General features: G+C 48.1%; 1 protein-coding gene across 1 annotated transcript in view; it reads left to right on the top strand.

Moving 5' to 3' along the window:
- Gcn1 (GCN1 activator of EIF2AK4) overlaps positions 1 to 16,859 on the top strand; it is a 61,931-nt gene that overhangs the window by 22,770 nt on the left and 22,302 nt on the right. Inside the window, exons 16-36 of the mRNA XM_027923334.2 lie at positions 302 to 394; positions 1,987 to 2,062; positions 2,206 to 2,365; positions 3,588 to 3,777; positions 3,875 to 3,999; positions 4,803 to 4,981; positions 5,280 to 5,373; positions 6,528 to 6,641; positions 6,761 to 6,959; positions 8,025 to 8,180; positions 8,567 to 8,748; positions 9,931 to 10,011; positions 10,304 to 10,447; positions 11,400 to 11,527; positions 11,692 to 11,881; positions 12,070 to 12,140; positions 13,090 to 13,255; positions 13,583 to 13,777; positions 14,808 to 15,054; positions 15,471 to 15,592; positions 15,928 to 16,042. Of these exons, the coding sequence (XP_027779135.1) occupies positions 302 to 394; positions 1,987 to 2,062; positions 2,206 to 2,365; positions 3,588 to 3,777; positions 3,875 to 3,999; positions 4,803 to 4,981; positions 5,280 to 5,373; positions 6,528 to 6,641; positions 6,761 to 6,959; positions 8,025 to 8,180; positions 8,567 to 8,748; positions 9,931 to 10,011; positions 10,304 to 10,447; positions 11,400 to 11,527; positions 11,692 to 11,881; positions 12,070 to 12,140; positions 13,090 to 13,255; positions 13,583 to 13,777; positions 14,808 to 15,054; positions 15,471 to 15,592; positions 15,928 to 16,042 (3,027 nt within the window). The remainder of the gene's footprint in view (positions 1 to 301; positions 395 to 1,986; positions 2,063 to 2,205; positions 2,366 to 3,587; positions 3,778 to 3,874; positions 4,000 to 4,802; positions 4,982 to 5,279; positions 5,374 to 6,527; positions 6,642 to 6,760; positions 6,960 to 8,024; positions 8,181 to 8,566; positions 8,749 to 9,930; positions 10,012 to 10,303; positions 10,448 to 11,399; positions 11,528 to 11,691; positions 11,882 to 12,069; positions 12,141 to 13,089; positions 13,256 to 13,582; positions 13,778 to 14,807; positions 15,055 to 15,470; positions 15,593 to 15,927; positions 16,043 to 16,859) is intronic.

Here is a 16,859-nt window from a genome sequence, read left to right as displayed (position 1 = left end):
GGGAAAGCCACAACATGTGAACCTCAAGTATTCCAGCTTGGTGTCTGGGTAGGTGGAATTTCAGATGACAAGCAGCTTGCCCTGGCTTCTGTGGGCAGCAGAGAACCACTGAAGGCTTTCGTACAGGAAGCAGTGCCAGAAGGACTGAGGTTAGTCCTCAGAACAGGAGAGCAGTGAGCCTAGGAGTAATTCACCCCCGTTAGGTCCTTTACAGATCCTGCTCGGCAGCTTCAGAATGGAGGGGCCCAGTCCTGGGGAATATGGTGCACTGCATTATGGGGTGACTATTGGTTTCTTGCAGAGGCCAAACTGAACAGTTTTTGGCAGCTGGTTGTGGATGAGAAGAAGCAGATTTTCACTTCTGAGAAATTCCTGCTCATGGCTTCCGAGGATGGTGAGTTATTTGGAGATCTCTCAGTGTGTCTTCAGAGTATCCTTCCCTGACCACTTGTTTGGCCAATCAGCTCTGCAGAAACCTAGACTAGAGCAATCAGATCTACAGTTTTGACTGTGGTTGGAATGAACTCATTCCTGTAGGGAGTGTCAGGCTCAGGAAGTGGGGGGACTTTGGTGAATTGTGGAGACATAGCAGTCAGTGATGCTTGTGGAGCTGGGATATTAGCTGTAATTATAGCTGATTGGGTAATTGGTGCTGTCTCGAGTTATGTTAAGAGCAGCTGAGAAGCTCTAGTGGAGTGTGGCAGGCTCTACTCCCCCACCAGGAGACACAGAAAGAAACTACTGGTTTCTATCCTGGCAGAAAAGGAACAGTTGAACTCTAAATGTATATGTAAAATTCTAGGTCGCCTTAAGAGGAGTCTGCCACTAATTAGTGATTTGAAAAATCTTTTGACTCACAAATCACAACATCCTATAAATGAGCTACAACTATTAGTCACTTCCCGGCTTTTAAAAAAAATTTAGTTAGCTTTTGATTTGATGGTGTATTCATATAATTCAAAAATAAAAGACAAAGAGGTCTACACTGAAAATCATACCCCTGCTTGGATCTTGGGCTACTCCCTTCTCCTGGCCATCAATCACCAGTGTTATCAGGTGCTTTTTTTTTTTTTTTTAATTCCCAAACATTTTTTTTTTTAGTTGTAGTTGGACACAATACATTTATTTTATTTTATTTATTTTTATGTGGTGCTGAGGATCGAACCCAGCGCCTGCATGTGCTAGGCGAGCGCTCTATGGCTGAGCCACAACCCCCAGCCCCATCAGGTGCTTTTGTGTCCTTGGTATTTTATAAATACACAAGTAAATAACTTTATATGCTAGTTCTCTATTTTCTTTTACACAAATGGTAGTCTGCCTGCTGTATACACTGTGTATCCTAGGCTTGGAAATGAGTTCATGTCCAATATATAATCAGCATTCTCGTTCTTTTTTAGAACTGCTTGGTAGGGCTTGGTAGAGTGCTTGCATGGGATGCACACGGCCCTGGGTTTAATCCCCAGCACCCCAAACCAAATAAAACAAAACACCAAAACTGCATAGTAAATCAGTCAATCAATCAATCAATCTATCTATCTATCTATCTGTTTATTTATTTATTAGTACCAGGGATTGAACGGTGCGGGGAGGGTGGTGCTTGATCACCAAGTTACATCCCCATACCTTTTTTATATTTTATTTAGAGACAGTCTTCACCAAGTTGTTTAGGACTTTGCTAAGTTGCTGAGGTTGGTTTTAAATTTGCAATCCTCTTGCCTCTGCCTTCTGAGCTGCTGGTATTACAGTCATGTGCCACTGCATTTGGCTAGTAATTTTTAATTACTGAAAAAAGTGTATACTTTTCCACATTCTAAAATGCACTTGTCTATAATAAGCAAAAAGAAAGAAATATAAATGAGCTACAATTTCACATCCAGTGATAATCACGTTTACATTTTGGTGTTAATTTTCCAGTTCTTTTTGAGTGCATATATGCATATGTGTGTACACATGCCTGTTTTAAAAACTGTTTCTTGTCTATTTCAGCCCTGTGTACTGTGTTGCATTTGACAGAGAGACTTTTCCTTGATCACCCACATAGACTCACCGGCAACAAAGTTCAGTATGTGAAGCTTGCTTATCTTGTCCCTTTGGCCAAACAAGGCAAACCCTGGCAGGAGTCTGAGAAGTGGGGTGTGTAAGAGGGCTGGCTGTAGAAAACCCTGCTCCCTAACCTCTCAGAACCATTTGCCCCTTTGCTTGCAGGCAGTACCACCGTGCCCTGGTGGCGGTACTCCTGAGCCGCACCTGGCATGTCCGCAGGCAGGCTCAGCAGACAGTTCGGAAGCTGCTGTCCTCTCTTGGGGGCTTTAAGCTGGCCTACGGACTCCTGGAGGAGCTGAAGGCTGTCCTTAGTTCTCATAAGGTGAGGACATCTGGACCCTGGAACTGGGCCACTTGAACCCACTCAGCCAACCCTGCTTATGCCCTGGGGTTTTGGCTGGGCGACTCCTGGGCTGTTGTCTCACTCAGATCCTGTGTGATGCCCAAGCTGTGGTAACATCTTTGAACTTCTTTTTCTTTTCAGAGTCTCTTCTTTCCCTTCCCGTGTCTCCACCTATTGGGGATTAAACTCAAGGGTGCTCTACCTATGAGCTATATCCTTAGCTCTTTAAATTTATTTTTAGTTTTTATTTTGAGGCTGGGTCTTGCTCAGTTGCTAAGGCTGACCTCGAACTTGGCAGTCCTCCTGCATCAGCCTACCAAGTTGCTGGGATTAGAGGTGTGGGCCTCGTGCCTAGTCCATGCCTTTTTTTTTTTTTTTTTCCTGTGATGTTGAGGATTAAACTCAGGGTTTTACACATACTGGGCAAGTGCTCTACGACTGAGCTACATCCCCAGTCTCCTATCCCTTTTTTCCCCTTAGCCCTTTAAAAAAATTTTAATTTTTGGATAGCGTCTTGCTAGCTTTCTCAGAATGGCCTTGAATTTATGCTTTCATGCTTTGGCCTCCTGAGTAGCTGGGATTACAGGTGTGTGCTGCTATTTCCAGCTTTCTTCATGCCTTTAGACATGCAGCTCTACCTTTTTCTCTTTGGATGTTTTCACCTCTATGCTTTTAAAGCACTTAATGATTTTTAAAGCATTTTTTACCCATTCTCCCTTTGATTTTTCACAGTACCTATCAAGGCAGTTGGGATTAATAACTCTTGTTTTGTATGAACTCTCCAGGGTTCCAGGAGCTGAAATGATCTGCCTGGGTCTCCTAGCCAGTGAGAGGAAGACCTCTTTAGGGGAGACCCCAAGGGCCTGACTCCTATTGCATGCTCTTTATCTGTGCTTCACTGCTTTTCTCCCTAAGCTTGTTGGAGGCATGTGGGCGGTCTTACGCCAGGTCTCCTGAACTAATTTTCATTTTCTTTTTCTGAAGGCTTTTTAGGTGCATAGTCACAGGTGCTTTACCTTTCCAGGCACAGCTCACAGCCTGAAGTTTCCAGTGAAAGAAGCTGGGCATTAGTCCCCACTCCATCAGGGACTCCAGAGAACAATAGGAGTGAGAGGCATGGTGTCCCTGGCATATTGTATCCTGGATGCCAGGCCTGCACAGGTCTCTGTGCAGTAGGGACTTACATGTTGTCTCCACACAGGTGCTGCCCTCAGAGGCTCTGGTGACTGATGCTGGGGAGGTGACTGAGATGGGAAAGGCCTATGTGCCTCCACGGGTCCTGCAGGAGGCTCTGTGTGTCATTTCTGGTGTGCCAGGGCTTGAGGGTGACATCACTAACACTGAACAGCTGGCCCGGGAGATGCTGATCATCTCCCACCACCCATCCTTAGGTCTGTGGCCATGGTTGGTATGGGAGAGATAGGGGCTCTGTTGGGCAGGTTGAGAATAGGCTGGGCAGAAAGCTTCAAAGAGCCCTGTCCCCTTCAGTGGCAGTACAGTCTGGACTCTGGCCAGCACTTCTCGCCAAGATGAAGATTGACCCTGAAGCCTTCATCACCAGGCACCTAGATCAGATCATTCCCAGGATCACCACACAGAGTCCCCTAAACCAGGTGATGCATGCATGAGCTGGTTCTGGCCTGAGGTTGGAGATGGGGGATGGACTTCCCTTCTATGGTGCAAGAAAAAGAGGGCTCAAAGAAACAAGAGGAGGAGTCGTGAAATATGGGCTTGAACTCTTGGTTATATGTTCCAGAAAATGCAAACTGGTTTAAGCAGAAAGAGGGACTTAATGTTTCATATACCTGCACAGTCCAAGGATGTGACTAACTTGCTACAAGGACTCAGCAGTGGTACCTTGGTACTCAGGTACCATTGGATGGCGTGGGTGTTGTGTTTCTCACTTTGATCCATCTGTCTCTTACCTCTGCTTTCTATGCTGTGAAATCCACTCTCAGTTTTTCTTTTTCTGGTGGCAAAAGAACTAGTTCCAGACTTCTTGTCCCTCTGATGGCTCCAGTGGGAAAAGCATGTCTTTTCCAGTAATGTCAACTGGCATGGGGTCTCATTGCCTCCAGTAGATCTGATGGAGGTCCTGTGCTCATCCCCAAGCTTGTCTTTCTGGTCTGGGTCATGTGCCTACCTCTGGAAAGGGTGAGCACAGCTCCACCTGGTCCATGTAGATTCAGAATGTGAAAAAATTGTATCCCCAGGGTCAGACTATTACTCTGCTATTACCAGACTGAGGGGTAAATGCTAGCTGAGTTAGGCAGGTACTACAGTCACCTGCTCTGGTGGACAGTGCTCAGAAAGAAAAAGCAGTGGCAAGAAGAAAGGGAGCCAACTGCCAGGGCACGTAAGCATGGCAAACCCTCCTCTCATGCCAGCTCTGACTGTGTCTATATGTGTCCTTCAGTCTTCCATGAATGCCATGGGTTCCCTTTCCATCCTGTCCCCGGACCGGGTCCTCCCGCAGCTCATCAGCACCATCACAGCCTCTGTGCAGAACCCTGCACTACGCCTGGTGACAAGGGAAGAGTTTGCCATCATGCAGACCCCTGCTGGGGAGCTGTACGATAAATCCATCATCCAGAGGTGAGCGAGCTATGCTTGTGGGTTCAATCGCCTTTCTACCCCAACTCCTAGTTTTCTTGCTAGGAAACATTATGGAGATACCACTTCCTTTGTGGGGTTATTGTGAGGAGCAAATAAAACCTACTCATCCATTGGGCAAAAATCTGCTGTATTCCAGATCTGGCACTTAGGCCTTGGATACCAGAGTGTATGTAACCTCTGGTGCTGTCCTGGCACACAGTACCTGGGATTGCATGGCTGGCAGGAGGCTGAAGGGACTAGCGGCTCTTTTGCGCTGACTTATACCTCTCTGTTTCAGTGCCCAGCAGGACAGCATAAAAAAAGCCAACATGAAGCGAGAGAACAAAGCTTACTCCTTCAAGGAGCAGATCATTGAGCTGGAGCTGAAGGAGGTAAGTCCAGGAGGCACTTCAATGTGGCTGCTGAAACTGAGCTTGGTGGTCTCTGTCTGCTGGCTTTCTCTGCTGCACATAGACTGTTCCCTGGATCATCCTCCAGGCTCATTGCACACTCCCCACTTGTCCTAGCCAGCTTCTTCTGCCCCCCACCCTCAAAGAAAATGTGTTAGTTTCTCACCTGTTTCTGTAAAGGCTGGATCCTGTCTTGAGCCCTAACAGCAGGCACAGGCCTGTCCAGTGGAACCTGTGGGGAATCCTGGTCGATTGGCACATTCAGTTTTGAACAGCTGGTTCTGGTGTGAACAGTGTACAGGTGTCACCCTCACCTGTCTCAGACTGTGCTTTGCCCACAGTCTTTTGTAGGCTGAGTTCTTTTCATCTTTTATATCTCAGCCCACCTGGGCCTTTCTCAGGGAGGCCACCTCCCACCCCGCCCTCTATCCACCTAGCTGTGGTGTAGGCCCTGCTCTCTTCCCAGTTTACATTAGACTCACTTCTTTCATAATATTTCTCATGCTCCACAGGCCTTGTGTCTAGTATTTGTTCATTTGTTTCTTGTCTGCCTTCACCTGCAGATTGTGAGCTCCACAAGGGCAGGGACTTCATCTCTTGCCCCTGGTATCCCTAGCATCCCGAACAGTGCCTGGGGCATGATGTCAGTGCTTACTAAGTACTTGCTGAAAGAGGGAGTGATTTCTCTGCCTGGTCATCTCTGGCTACCTGAGCGGTTTTGCCCAGGCTTCAGTTTATGCTGTTGGCAGGATCTGGGCCCAAAGGGAGGCTGAAGTTTTGAACCTAAATCCATGTGGTCATCAGAATTGGCTTTGGAGTACATTGAGGGACCTTTTATTTCTTTATCTTATCAGAAGTCCTCCTTGCCTTTGTTAGCAGAGAATCCAGTTTCAAAAAAAAAAGAAAGAAAGAAAAAGAAAAAAACCTGCTTCTCTACCCCTGTTTTAATTATGGAAACATCAAGTGACTGTCGACGTTATAGGGGGTGAGGGAGGCTGCATGATGGGCTCCGGGGCTCCAGTCACAGACGTGGAGCTGTCCTGGTGTTCTCTTTGGAAGCAGGTTTGCCTTCCCCTGGTAGGGAGGCAGGTCTGTTCCCTGGAGATGGAATTGGTTTGCTAATCCTGACCCTTCAGGAGATAAAGAAGAAGAAAGGTATAAAAGAGGAGGTGCAGCTGACTAGCAAACAGAAGGAGATGCTGCAGGCCCAGCTGGACAAGGAGGCACAGATCCGGAGGCGGCTGCAGGAGGTAAGTGGCTGCCACCACCACACACCATGACAGGAGGGTGCTGGGCAGCCCAGGCCCATTCCTTGCTGTCCCCCACTGGAGCCTTTCTGACCTGCCATCCTGGGCTACTCTACTTGCAGCTGGATGGGGAGCTGGAGGCAGCGCTAGGACTGCTGGACACCATCCTGGCCAAGAACCCGTCTGGTCTGACCCAGTATATTCCTGTGTTGGTTGACTCTTTCCTGCCCTTGCTGAAATCTCCCCTGGCTGCTCCCAGGATCAAGAACCCCTTCCTGTCCTTGGCTGCCTGTGTCATGCCCCCTAGGCTCAAGGCTTTGGGTTAGTCCTTGTTTGCTGGCTATGGGGATAAGCCCAGCAATTTGGGAGGTGGACTGGGGATGCCCCCTAGTGGTTGTGATGAGGCATGTGGTGACCTACACTGCTGAATTTTGTTTCCACATGGAATCCACCAGTGGATCCTCAAATTGGGTATGTTTACCTCCTCTTTACTCTCAGGATCAAGTTGTAGAGCCTGGCCAGTATCTCATATTTCTGTAGGAGTTTTAAAACTAGGAAGTCAGATGTTCAGTGGTAGTAAGGTTGGTTTGGTACAATGTGTCCAGTCATTGCAGCTCAGAGCTTCTGAGCAGCTATGTGTCAGTAGTGATCAGAGATTCCCTGTTACCTTTAGCCTTGTTTCTTTCTTTCTTTTCTTTTCTTTTTTTTTTTTTTTGTGGTGCTGGGGATTGAACATGTAGTGATCAGAGATTTCCTGTTATCTTTAGCCTTTTTTCTTTATTTTCTTTTTTTTGTGGTGCTGGCCTTGTGCATGCAAGGTAAGCACTGTAGCAACTGAGCTATATCCCCAGCCCACCTTTAGCTTTCTGTTAGCTCTGCTCTGAAGAAACAAAGACCAGATAGGGTAGCTTGGAATTATGGTGGCCTAACTTTATGGGTTGTTTACTGACCTTAAGCAGATTTCTTTCCTACCTTAAAAGGGATGGTCCCGTGGGTGAGGCTGAAATCTGTGGATTGTTCTGAGTGGAAAAGTTCATTGGTTGTATGGAAGCTGCCAGAAGCATCACCTGGCTGACAGGGCTTACTGCATAGAAGGTGGTAGCCCCATGTGGCTTGAGTTTTACTCTTGGTTGAATAACTCTTGCTCATGCTTCTCTCAGCACATTTAGAATTTCTCTAGTGTCAGAAGGGCAGCTCCTTGCTGACCTATTTATCCTGTGTCACTGTCAGAAAAATCAAATGAGAAATTAGGTTGGAGACATTTTGGTGAAGTAGAAGAGCTTATTAATTCAGAGGGAAGAGGTGTTTCTGCTCTGGGTTCCTTGTTTGTGCCAGGGCCAGATGCTGTGTCTTTGTGTGGGCTAGTCCTGCTGGGTCTCTTTGCAGGCACTTTGGTGAGCCACGTGACTCTGCGCATGCTGAAGCCAGAATGTGCTCTGGATAAGTCCTGGTGCCAGGAAGAGCTATCAGTGGCTGTGAAGAGGGCGGTGACACTGCTGCATGTCTACACTATCACCAGCAGGGTGGGCAAGGGTGAGCCAGGTAAGGGATGACATGGAACCCAGGGCTTAGGGCAATGTGATCTGGTGTGGGGAATTCTATAGGAGCCATGGCAGTGTCACTGGGGCTTCCTGAGTCTTGGCCCTGAGTGAGTCTTCCCTCCTCAGCCTTGATTTCCTCATGTGAAAAATGAGGGATTGGACTAGTTGGAGGATTTCAAAGTCCAATCCTGGTATTCTGTGAGTCTTTGTGACCCTTTTGAGGGTTTACTTTGGCATCTGCTTCTCTGTTCATTGGCTTTAGTCCTGAGCTGCCAGCCACCATCCCTGCTGTATGCAGGCATCAGGAGAGTCTCCAGCTTTTCCCTGCCCCCCTGCCCTGCTGTGCTCTGTCCACAAGATCATCCTGTCTGCTACTTTCTCTGGCAGATGCTGCACCCTTATCTGCACCAGCCTTCTCCTTGGTCTTCCCGTTGCTGAAAATGGTGCTGACCGAGATGCCCCGCCACAGTGAAGAGGAGGAGGAGCGGATGGCTCAGATTCTTCAGATCCTTACTGTCCATGCCCAGCTGAGGGCCTCACCTAGCACCCCACCTGGACGTGTGGACGAGGTTGGCAGGGAGCTCTGTTCTCCCCTTGTTTTGAGAGGCTTTCTCCGGGGAAGGTGCTTGTGATACTTCTTGACCCATGAATAGTTTTGGTGGGAATGTAGAGGGCATGTGTTTGTATTTACACAGCCACATACATGGTGTGACGGGCTTGCTGTTTCTTTTGTGACTCTGGATTTCTGTCTATGTCAGTGTGTACAGACCTACTTTATTGATTTTACTGACTCTGTGAGATCATATGCTATACACGCATCATGTTTAACTTTTCACTTATTGATAGATATTTTAAGGTTTTTCCTGTTTTGAGCAGCACTATGATGTGTATGTGTGTATATGCCCAGTACAACCAATGTGAACATTTCTTTTTTGGGGGGACTATGGGGGTTTGAACTAAGGGGCACTTGACCACTGAACCACATCCCCAGCCCTATTTTGTATTTTAGTTATAGACAGGGTCTCACTGAATTGCTTAGTGCCTTGCTTTTTGCTGAGGCTGGCTTTGAACTCAAAATCCTCCTATCTTAGCCTCCCAAGCCGCTGGGATTATAGGCGTGTGCCACTGCGCCCAACATGAGCATTTCTGTAGGATATATATTGGATGTGGAATCACTGGGGTACATAGCATGTTTTGACTACCCTCTCACTGAGAGTTCCCTTTTCTGCTGGGTGTGATGGTGCATGCCTGTAATCCCAGCAACTGGGGAGGCTGAGGCAGGTGGATCACAAGTTGGGGATGTAACTTAGTGGTAGCGTGCCCTTGCATTCAGTTCCTACTACCAAAAAAAAGAAATGAAGAGAAAAATAAAGAATGAGCTTCCTTTTTTTTCAAACCTAACTCAACCTCAGGTAGCATGAGTATTGCTAATGATGAGTGATGTATTTTATTTTGTTTCTTTACTTGTAAAGGTGTAAGTTCTTCATATACTTATGATCCATCTGTATTTCATAGTCTGTGAATTTCTCAAAAGTTTCAGAATTTATTCATATTTAATTCCTAAGGATCATGGTTGACTGAGGTTAGCACCTGTGGAGTTTGTTGTAAACCTAATGAGGTTTCACAGTGTAGTCAGTTATACGACCCAGAATGTTGTCCTGTGGGTGAGAGGATGCCATTGATTGCCCACCAAGGTTTGGTCATGGACCTTCCCCATAGCCTCACCCCGACTCATATGCTCTTCTCTTCAGAATGGCCCAGAGTTGTTGCCTCGTGTGGCCATGCTGCGTCTTCTGACTTGGGTGATTGGGACGGGCTCACCCCATCTACAGGTAATCTGCTTTTCTTTTGGCTGATGCTGGGACTCAGTTTGTGACCCTGACTTTAGGTCCTAGCATGAATGGTTAGTTCATAGTTCTCTCAGCCCTAACTTTTGAACTTGAGTAAAGCCAGCCTGACTTTCTCAGCTAGTGAGGGGTTTCCCTTGAATCCTGCCACTGGCCTGGTGCCTGAGGTCTTGGGTGGGTGTTCTCAGTTTAGAGCCTTCGCTGGGCACCCCCAGCCTATTGCCTGGCCCCTTAGAAAATGATTTGTTGAACTGAACCAGTGGGTTGATATCTATAGGTGCTGGCCTCAGACACCCTGACCACCCTGTGTGCCAGCAGCAGTGGCGAAGATGGCTGTGCCTTCGCAGAGCAGGAGGAGGTGGATGTGCTACTTTGTGCCTTGCAGTCCCCATGTGCCAGCGTGCGGGAGACTGCACTCCGGGTATGTGCCCCCTCCCTCGAGGGGCCACTGCAGCATCCCTTGTCACTTTGCAAGTGTTTGAGCTATAGGATAGGCATAGGATAGGCACTTGAGGGTGGGTTTGGTATGCGTCTAAAAAAATGAAAAGCTAAGCAGATGTGATGCATCACTGTCTGTTTTTTTCTTTACCTTGGAAGACTTTACTTAATTTTGAAGCTGGAATGTGGATTCTGGTATCGTTAAAGGAAGCCTAACTCCCAGCATTAGTGCATTTCCTCACCTGTACAGTGGCTTTTGGACCACAACTCAACAGTCCCCTTGGAATGATGAGACCGGTTCCCAAATGATAATCTGTAGCCTCCTGCTATTTGCATGACAGCGTTTCACTAGCACTTGGCAAAATGTGAAAAAACATGGCAGTGTGGTAAATTATTTTTACAGATTCAATTAACAAAGGGGATACACTTTTTTCTGAGCTTTAATCTGTTTTTTAAATTTAGAGTTAAATTAGGTTTACATTAAAACAATTCTACCACCATACAAGCATCATTTCACAAAAGACAAAAATTTGGGTGTTTGTCTTTTCTGGTGTGGGAATTGATCCTAAGGCTTTGCACATGCTAAGCTTGTGCTATTCCAATGTGCTACACTCCCAAACCTCTCCCCCCACCCCCCTAAAGCTACCTGAGGAGAGACAGAGCAGATAATAATTTGAGCTGATTCTCAGCAATTTCTAGAGCAACAGTGTTTAGTGGAATTTTATGCTGTTTTATGTAGTAGCCACCTGTAGCTATTGAACACTTGAAGTGTGGTGGTTACAACTGAGTAACTTAGTTACTTTTCAAATTGATTTAGCTTTAAATAGCCACATTTAGCTAGTGGTTATGTCTTGGATAGTTCAGCCCAGAGAGGAGCCCAGGGGATGTTGGAGGCTGAGCCTCACATGTCCCACCCCTCCCTCTCCCCTTCCCAGGGGCTGATGGAACTCCATATGGTATTGCCAGCACCTGATACTGATGAGAAGAATGGTTTGAACCTGTTGCGGAGGCTCTGGGTTGTCAAGTTTGACAAAGAGGAGGAGATCCGCAAGTTGGCTGAGAGGTGAGAGCCAGTGGGAGACTGCTTTCTCCTACCCTGTCCTCTCTCCCTTAGGAAATAACCACACCCAGTTTGCTCAGCCTCCAGAGAGAGAAGGACTGGCTGGGGCTGAAGGGGCAGATGCTGCAGTAACTTGTCTGACCAGCCCTGCCCTTGGTCTGCTGCAGGCTCTGGTCGACCATGGGCCTTGATCTGCAGCCAGACCTCTGTTCCTTGCTGATCGACGATGTGATCTATCATGAGGCAGCCGTGAGGCAGGCTGGGGCTGAAGCCCTCTCCCAGGCAGTGGCGCGGTACCAGCGGCAGGCGGCTGAGGTCATGGGCAGGCTCATGGAGATTTACCAGGAGAAACTCTACGTGAGTGACCTGGGCAGCCTGCTGTGGTCTGGGTGGTGTGACGTTATGTTGGACTTTGCCTTGCTCCTGACTACTCTAAAAAGGAGTCTTGGGTCTCATGGTGACTGGTACTGGTTTCCCAGCTCACAGTCATGGTGCCAAGGCCATTGGTCTGCCTGGTTGGGCATTTACCAACTTTTCTATTGCAGCGGCCACCCCCGGTGCTGGATGCATTGGGACGAGTTATTTCAGAATCTCCTCCAGATCAGTGGGAAGCCAGGTATAAATCCTGTTCCGATCTTGTTCTCCTGCAGGCTTTCTGAGGTGTAGCAGGTTGGCTGGGGTGGGTGCCACGAGGAGGCAGCATGTGGCAGTGGGATAAGTGGAGGGAGAGAGCTAGACTGAGTCAGGGAGACTGGAGTTCCAGTGGTGGGTTTTGTGTCAGCTGTGTGCCCTTGAGCATGGTCCTCCTTTTCTCCAGGCCTGTTTTCTCACCTGTCTGAAAGTCACAGTAACAGAACCTGCCTTGCAGGGTATTGAGACTAGTCCGTTGACAGTGTGTGAAGGCTCAGTAAATGTTAGTTTCCTTCCCTTTGGTTCCCATAGATAGCAGCTGGAGGGTTAGGCAGGTGTCTGACAGCAAGTGTGACCTTGGAAGAAATTTACTGCCCACAGAGCAGGCTTCATGAAATATGTGGTCTTGTTGGTTTTCTGAATGACAGGCCCTGCATGCTCCACGCCTGTGCTGTTTTGTGTGTCAGTGGGGAGTGGTGTATAGGCCTATCTTTGTTTCTTTGTTTTTCATTCCAGGCCATCAGCTAGGGATAGGACATAGATTCTTTCTCCTGGTGATCTTCTTACTGCTCTCTAATAGTAAAGAACAATACCACTTTGCCTTGGGAGAATATGATCCCTTTTGAAGGCCTTTATCAGTTTCTTTTAACTTTGTCCTCTGACACCCTGCCTTGGAGATAGAGGGGTGGGCATTGTATTCACATGTGGGGAAACAGGACACCTTGTATCAGGTAAACTCAGGGCAGATGGCTTATCTCCATGCGTTGTTCTAGCACATTGGGCAAGCGCTGAGTTGTGGACTCTGTGCTGTGCCCTGCCTTGCCCTGGAAAGGGTTTTTACTATACTCTGGCTCTCTGTGCTGGCACATATTCCATCAGCACAGGAGGCCCCTGGCTGGCCCTCACCTGCCCACATGCTCCTGCCTCTTTCCTAGGTGTGGCCTGGCCTTGGCCCTGAACAAGCTTTCCCAGTATTTGGACAGCTCTCAGGTGAAGCCACTCTTTCAGTTTTTTGTCCCTGATGCCCTCAATGACCGAAATCCAGACGTCCGAAAGTGCATGTTAGATGCTGCCCTTGCAACACTCAACGCCCATGGGAAGGTAAGAGGGTTTTGGCTAACTGAGGAGATGGAAATGATCAGTGGGCACAGAGATGCTGAGTGCTAGAAATCCTGGCAGGGCACCAGCCCCTGATGGGAAATTTTATTTATATTTCTTTTGAGCCAAAAAGCCCCCGGGAGGATGTTAAATTCTTATAAGTCTCCTATAGTCCTGCCAGAAAACTGGGAATCCTGCTAGCATCATTGATTGGCTGGCTTGTGAGGATCCCTATCCCAGAGCTAGACTCGGGCTTGGTCATTGGCGAGACTGTCATCCTTATATAGCCCTTAGGGTTGAGCTGTAGCTCTGGGGGACTGGATTTTCCAGGAGAACGTCAACTCGCTGCTACCAGTGTTTGAAGAGTTCCTGAAGGATGCTCCCAATGATGCCAGCTATGATGCTGTGCGGCAGAGTGTGGTGGTCTTGATGGGCTCGTTAGCCAAGCACCTGGACAAGAGTGACCCCAAAGTGAAGCCCATTGTTGCCAAGCTCATTGCTGCCCTCTCCACCCCCTCCCAGCAGGTATCTGCCATCTGGCCTATGGCCCACAAGCCAGCTGGGGAATGGGCACCTGCTGGGGATAGACTGTGGGATGCTAGGGGCTGAGTGGGGAGATCAGCAAGCAGTCGACTCCTCTTCCACAGAGAGCCTGGTTTGTAGTGGAGAGTACCTCTAGGGGAGGGAACTTTGTTCTAGTGGATCTCCTAGGTATTTCATTTCTTTTTATACTCATTTGTTAGTACCTTTTTTGGTGCTTATTATATAGTGATTAAAAAAGTAAAAAATGAGTTTCCTCCATGTCAAGGCGTCTCCTGGCCCTTTCCTTGGTTACATGCACCATGGTGTAAAGCTTTTTTTTTTTTTTTTTTTTGGTGCTGGGGATTGAACCCAGGGCCTTGTGCATGTAGTATTTTTTTTTTCTTTTTCTCTTTGACAAAAATGCATTTACATATAAGTTCTGCAATTTTGCATTTTAGGTCAACCAGAATGTCTTCAAAATTTATAACTGGGAACAAATTTCCAAAATTGTGGTCAGATAATATTAGAAAGCTCAACCTGCAAAAGGGCTGCATGACAAGATTTGCTGATCTTGAGTTAAGCCTTATGAGCTATGACTGGAAGGCAGGAGTCTTTTGGTATCATCCAAATTGGCCCTGGTCCTATAAGGCCCAGCCTGATTTCCCTGTGACCTAAGTTTTGGAAATGGAACACATATACAGGCTATTATATAGAGGCTCAGAAGTTTACTTTTCTCAGATCTATTTTTCTGGGTGGGCCCATCTTTTGGGGTTTCCCATTTCAGTTCTTCATTTAGACTAGAAACAGTACCAGAATGTTCTCGTCACTAATAGGTCATAGTGTGTGCCCTGATGGAGTGCATGTGTGGTATGAGAGTATATGAAATGCTGCTCCTCTGTTGCCTTGTGACATGTGCAGCAGTGGCTGAGATGAGGTTTGGGGTATTGAGTGGTGGGCACTGCATGGGGCTGTTGGGTGCCAGCGACCAGCGTTGTTGAGCTTGAGGCACTGATGAGGTGGGCCTCTTTGATAGGTTCAGGAATCCGTGGCCAGCTGCTTGCCGCCTCTGGTGCCGGCCATCAAGGAGGACGCTGGAGGGATGATCCAGCGGCTCATGCAGCAGCTGCTGGAGTCAGACAAGTATGCAGAGCGTAAAGGGGCTGCATATGGGCTGGCAGGCCTTGTGAAGGGCCTGGGCATCCTCTCTTTGAAACAGCAGGAAATGATGGCAGCACTGACTGATGCCATCCAGGATAAGAAGAACTTCCGCCGGCGTGAGGGTGAGCGTCTCTGAGCTTTGTGCTGCCCACACGGGAAGTCAGTGCCCATTGCTGCCAGAGGAAGGAAGCTGGCATTTCCTTCCCAGCTGGTTGGCGGGTGTGTGACCCATCCCAGCCCCATCCTTTCTGGTTTGGCTGGACTTCGTAATTTCTAAGTCAGCAGGACCCTTAGTTGAGAGATGTTTTGCCTTTCCAGTTAATCCCAGGAAGTGATGATGGCTCCCTGCTGTCTTCTCCCCTCCACTCTGCCACATGCCTGCTATGGGTGCTGAGACAGTGATTGCTACACTCTAGTACCATGGCTTCCCTGAGTGTTTCCATAGAGTGAGGGAGCAGGAGGTTACTGGTTCTTTTTGTCTCCTGTGGCAGTCCCCAGAGGACATTCTGTTCCCAGCTGTCTTGCCTTCTGCCCCCAGGAGCCCTCTTTGCCTTCGAGATGCTTTGCACCATGCTTGGGAAGCTCTTCGAGCCTTATGTGGTCCATGTGCTGCCCCACCTGCTGTTGTGCTTTGGGGATGGGAACCAGTACGTGCGTGAGGTAAGTCCCAAGGCTGTGTGGGAGAAGCACGTGAGAACCACTGCTCTCGGGGTGGTTGCTGGGTATGAGCCTTGGCCAGCAGAGCCTCTGAAATGACATAGAGTCCCCACCAGTGGAATCCCTCAGGCCCTCACCTGGGGCACTTGTGACTGGTATGGATTCCCTAAAGTACTGAAACTTTACAAGATGTGTTTTCACTGTCCTTGTAGGCTGTGGCATGGGTTCTGCCCACAGACCCAATATGTGTTGTCATTGGAGAAGCATTAGTTTTAGCATCAGACCTTGTCCCTTGCTCGGGTAAGGACGCCTCTGAACATCTTCTCTCCTCCCTTGAGGCTGCAGATGATTGTGCCAAAGCTGTGATGAGCAACCTGAGTGCTCACGGGGTGAAGCTGGTGCTCCCCTCCTTATTGGCTGCCCTGGAGGAGGAATCCTGGAGGACCAAAGCTGGTAAGGCCACTCCCTTTTGTCTCTTCCTTAACTTCTGTTTTGAAAACTGCCCTCAACAGGGATCCACAGTTCTTTTTCTGTGTGTGTGGTCCCCAGTGCAGGGGCAAGGCCAAGACTCTGTGCCTTTAGGCAGTAGGGCCCTTCTATGGTGTGTGTGTGTGTGTGTGTTTTCTTTTGGTACGGGGAATTGAACCCAGGAGCACTCAAACACTGAGCTGTATCCTCAGCTCTTTTTTGTATTTTATTTATAGTTAGGGTCTCACTGAGTCTCTTAGGGCCTCACTTAGTTGCTGAGGCTGGCTTTGAACTTGAGATCCTCTTGCCCCAGCCTCCTGAGCTGCTGGGATTACAGGCATGCGCCGCCACGCTTGGCTGGTTTTGTGTGCTATTATGCCCAGAACAGGTCTTTGACTTGAGCCACAGCCCTAAATTAGGAAATCCCGAGCATGAAAGCTGTTCTATGGCTTTTAGCTGTTTACCTCCAGTAAATTCTTTTTAGAAATGTAATCATATCTGGAACCCTAATATGCAAAATAGATACAAAATAGACACTATGGTTTGGAGAGGAGGAAACAGGCCTGAGAATTTTTAGTGAATTAGTCTGAATGGTAATGCAAGGCTAAGCCAGGTCTCTCCCTTCCTGGTTTTGTCCCTTTGCCTCGTACTACCTGCCCCCTTACCTGGGACCCTACAGCTTAGCAGGCCTCAGAGGCCTTTGTTGTCTCTGCCTTTATTCCTGGGACTGCTTGAGCACAGTTTGCAGCAATCATAGGTGATTTGTTGACCTGTGTTCAGTGATTCAGTGCTGAGCATGTAT

The sequence above is a fragment of the Marmota flaviventris genome, chromosome 1 (genome assembly GCF_047511675.1).
Source record: "Marmota flaviventris isolate mMarFla1 chromosome 1, mMarFla1.hap1, whole genome shotgun sequence".
NCBI classification, from domain to species: domain Eukaryota; kingdom Metazoa; phylum Chordata; class Mammalia; order Rodentia; family Sciuridae; genus Marmota; species Marmota flaviventris.
Note: the sequence above shows the minus strand (reverse complement) of the source record. Positions and strands in the feature narration are given on the sequence as shown.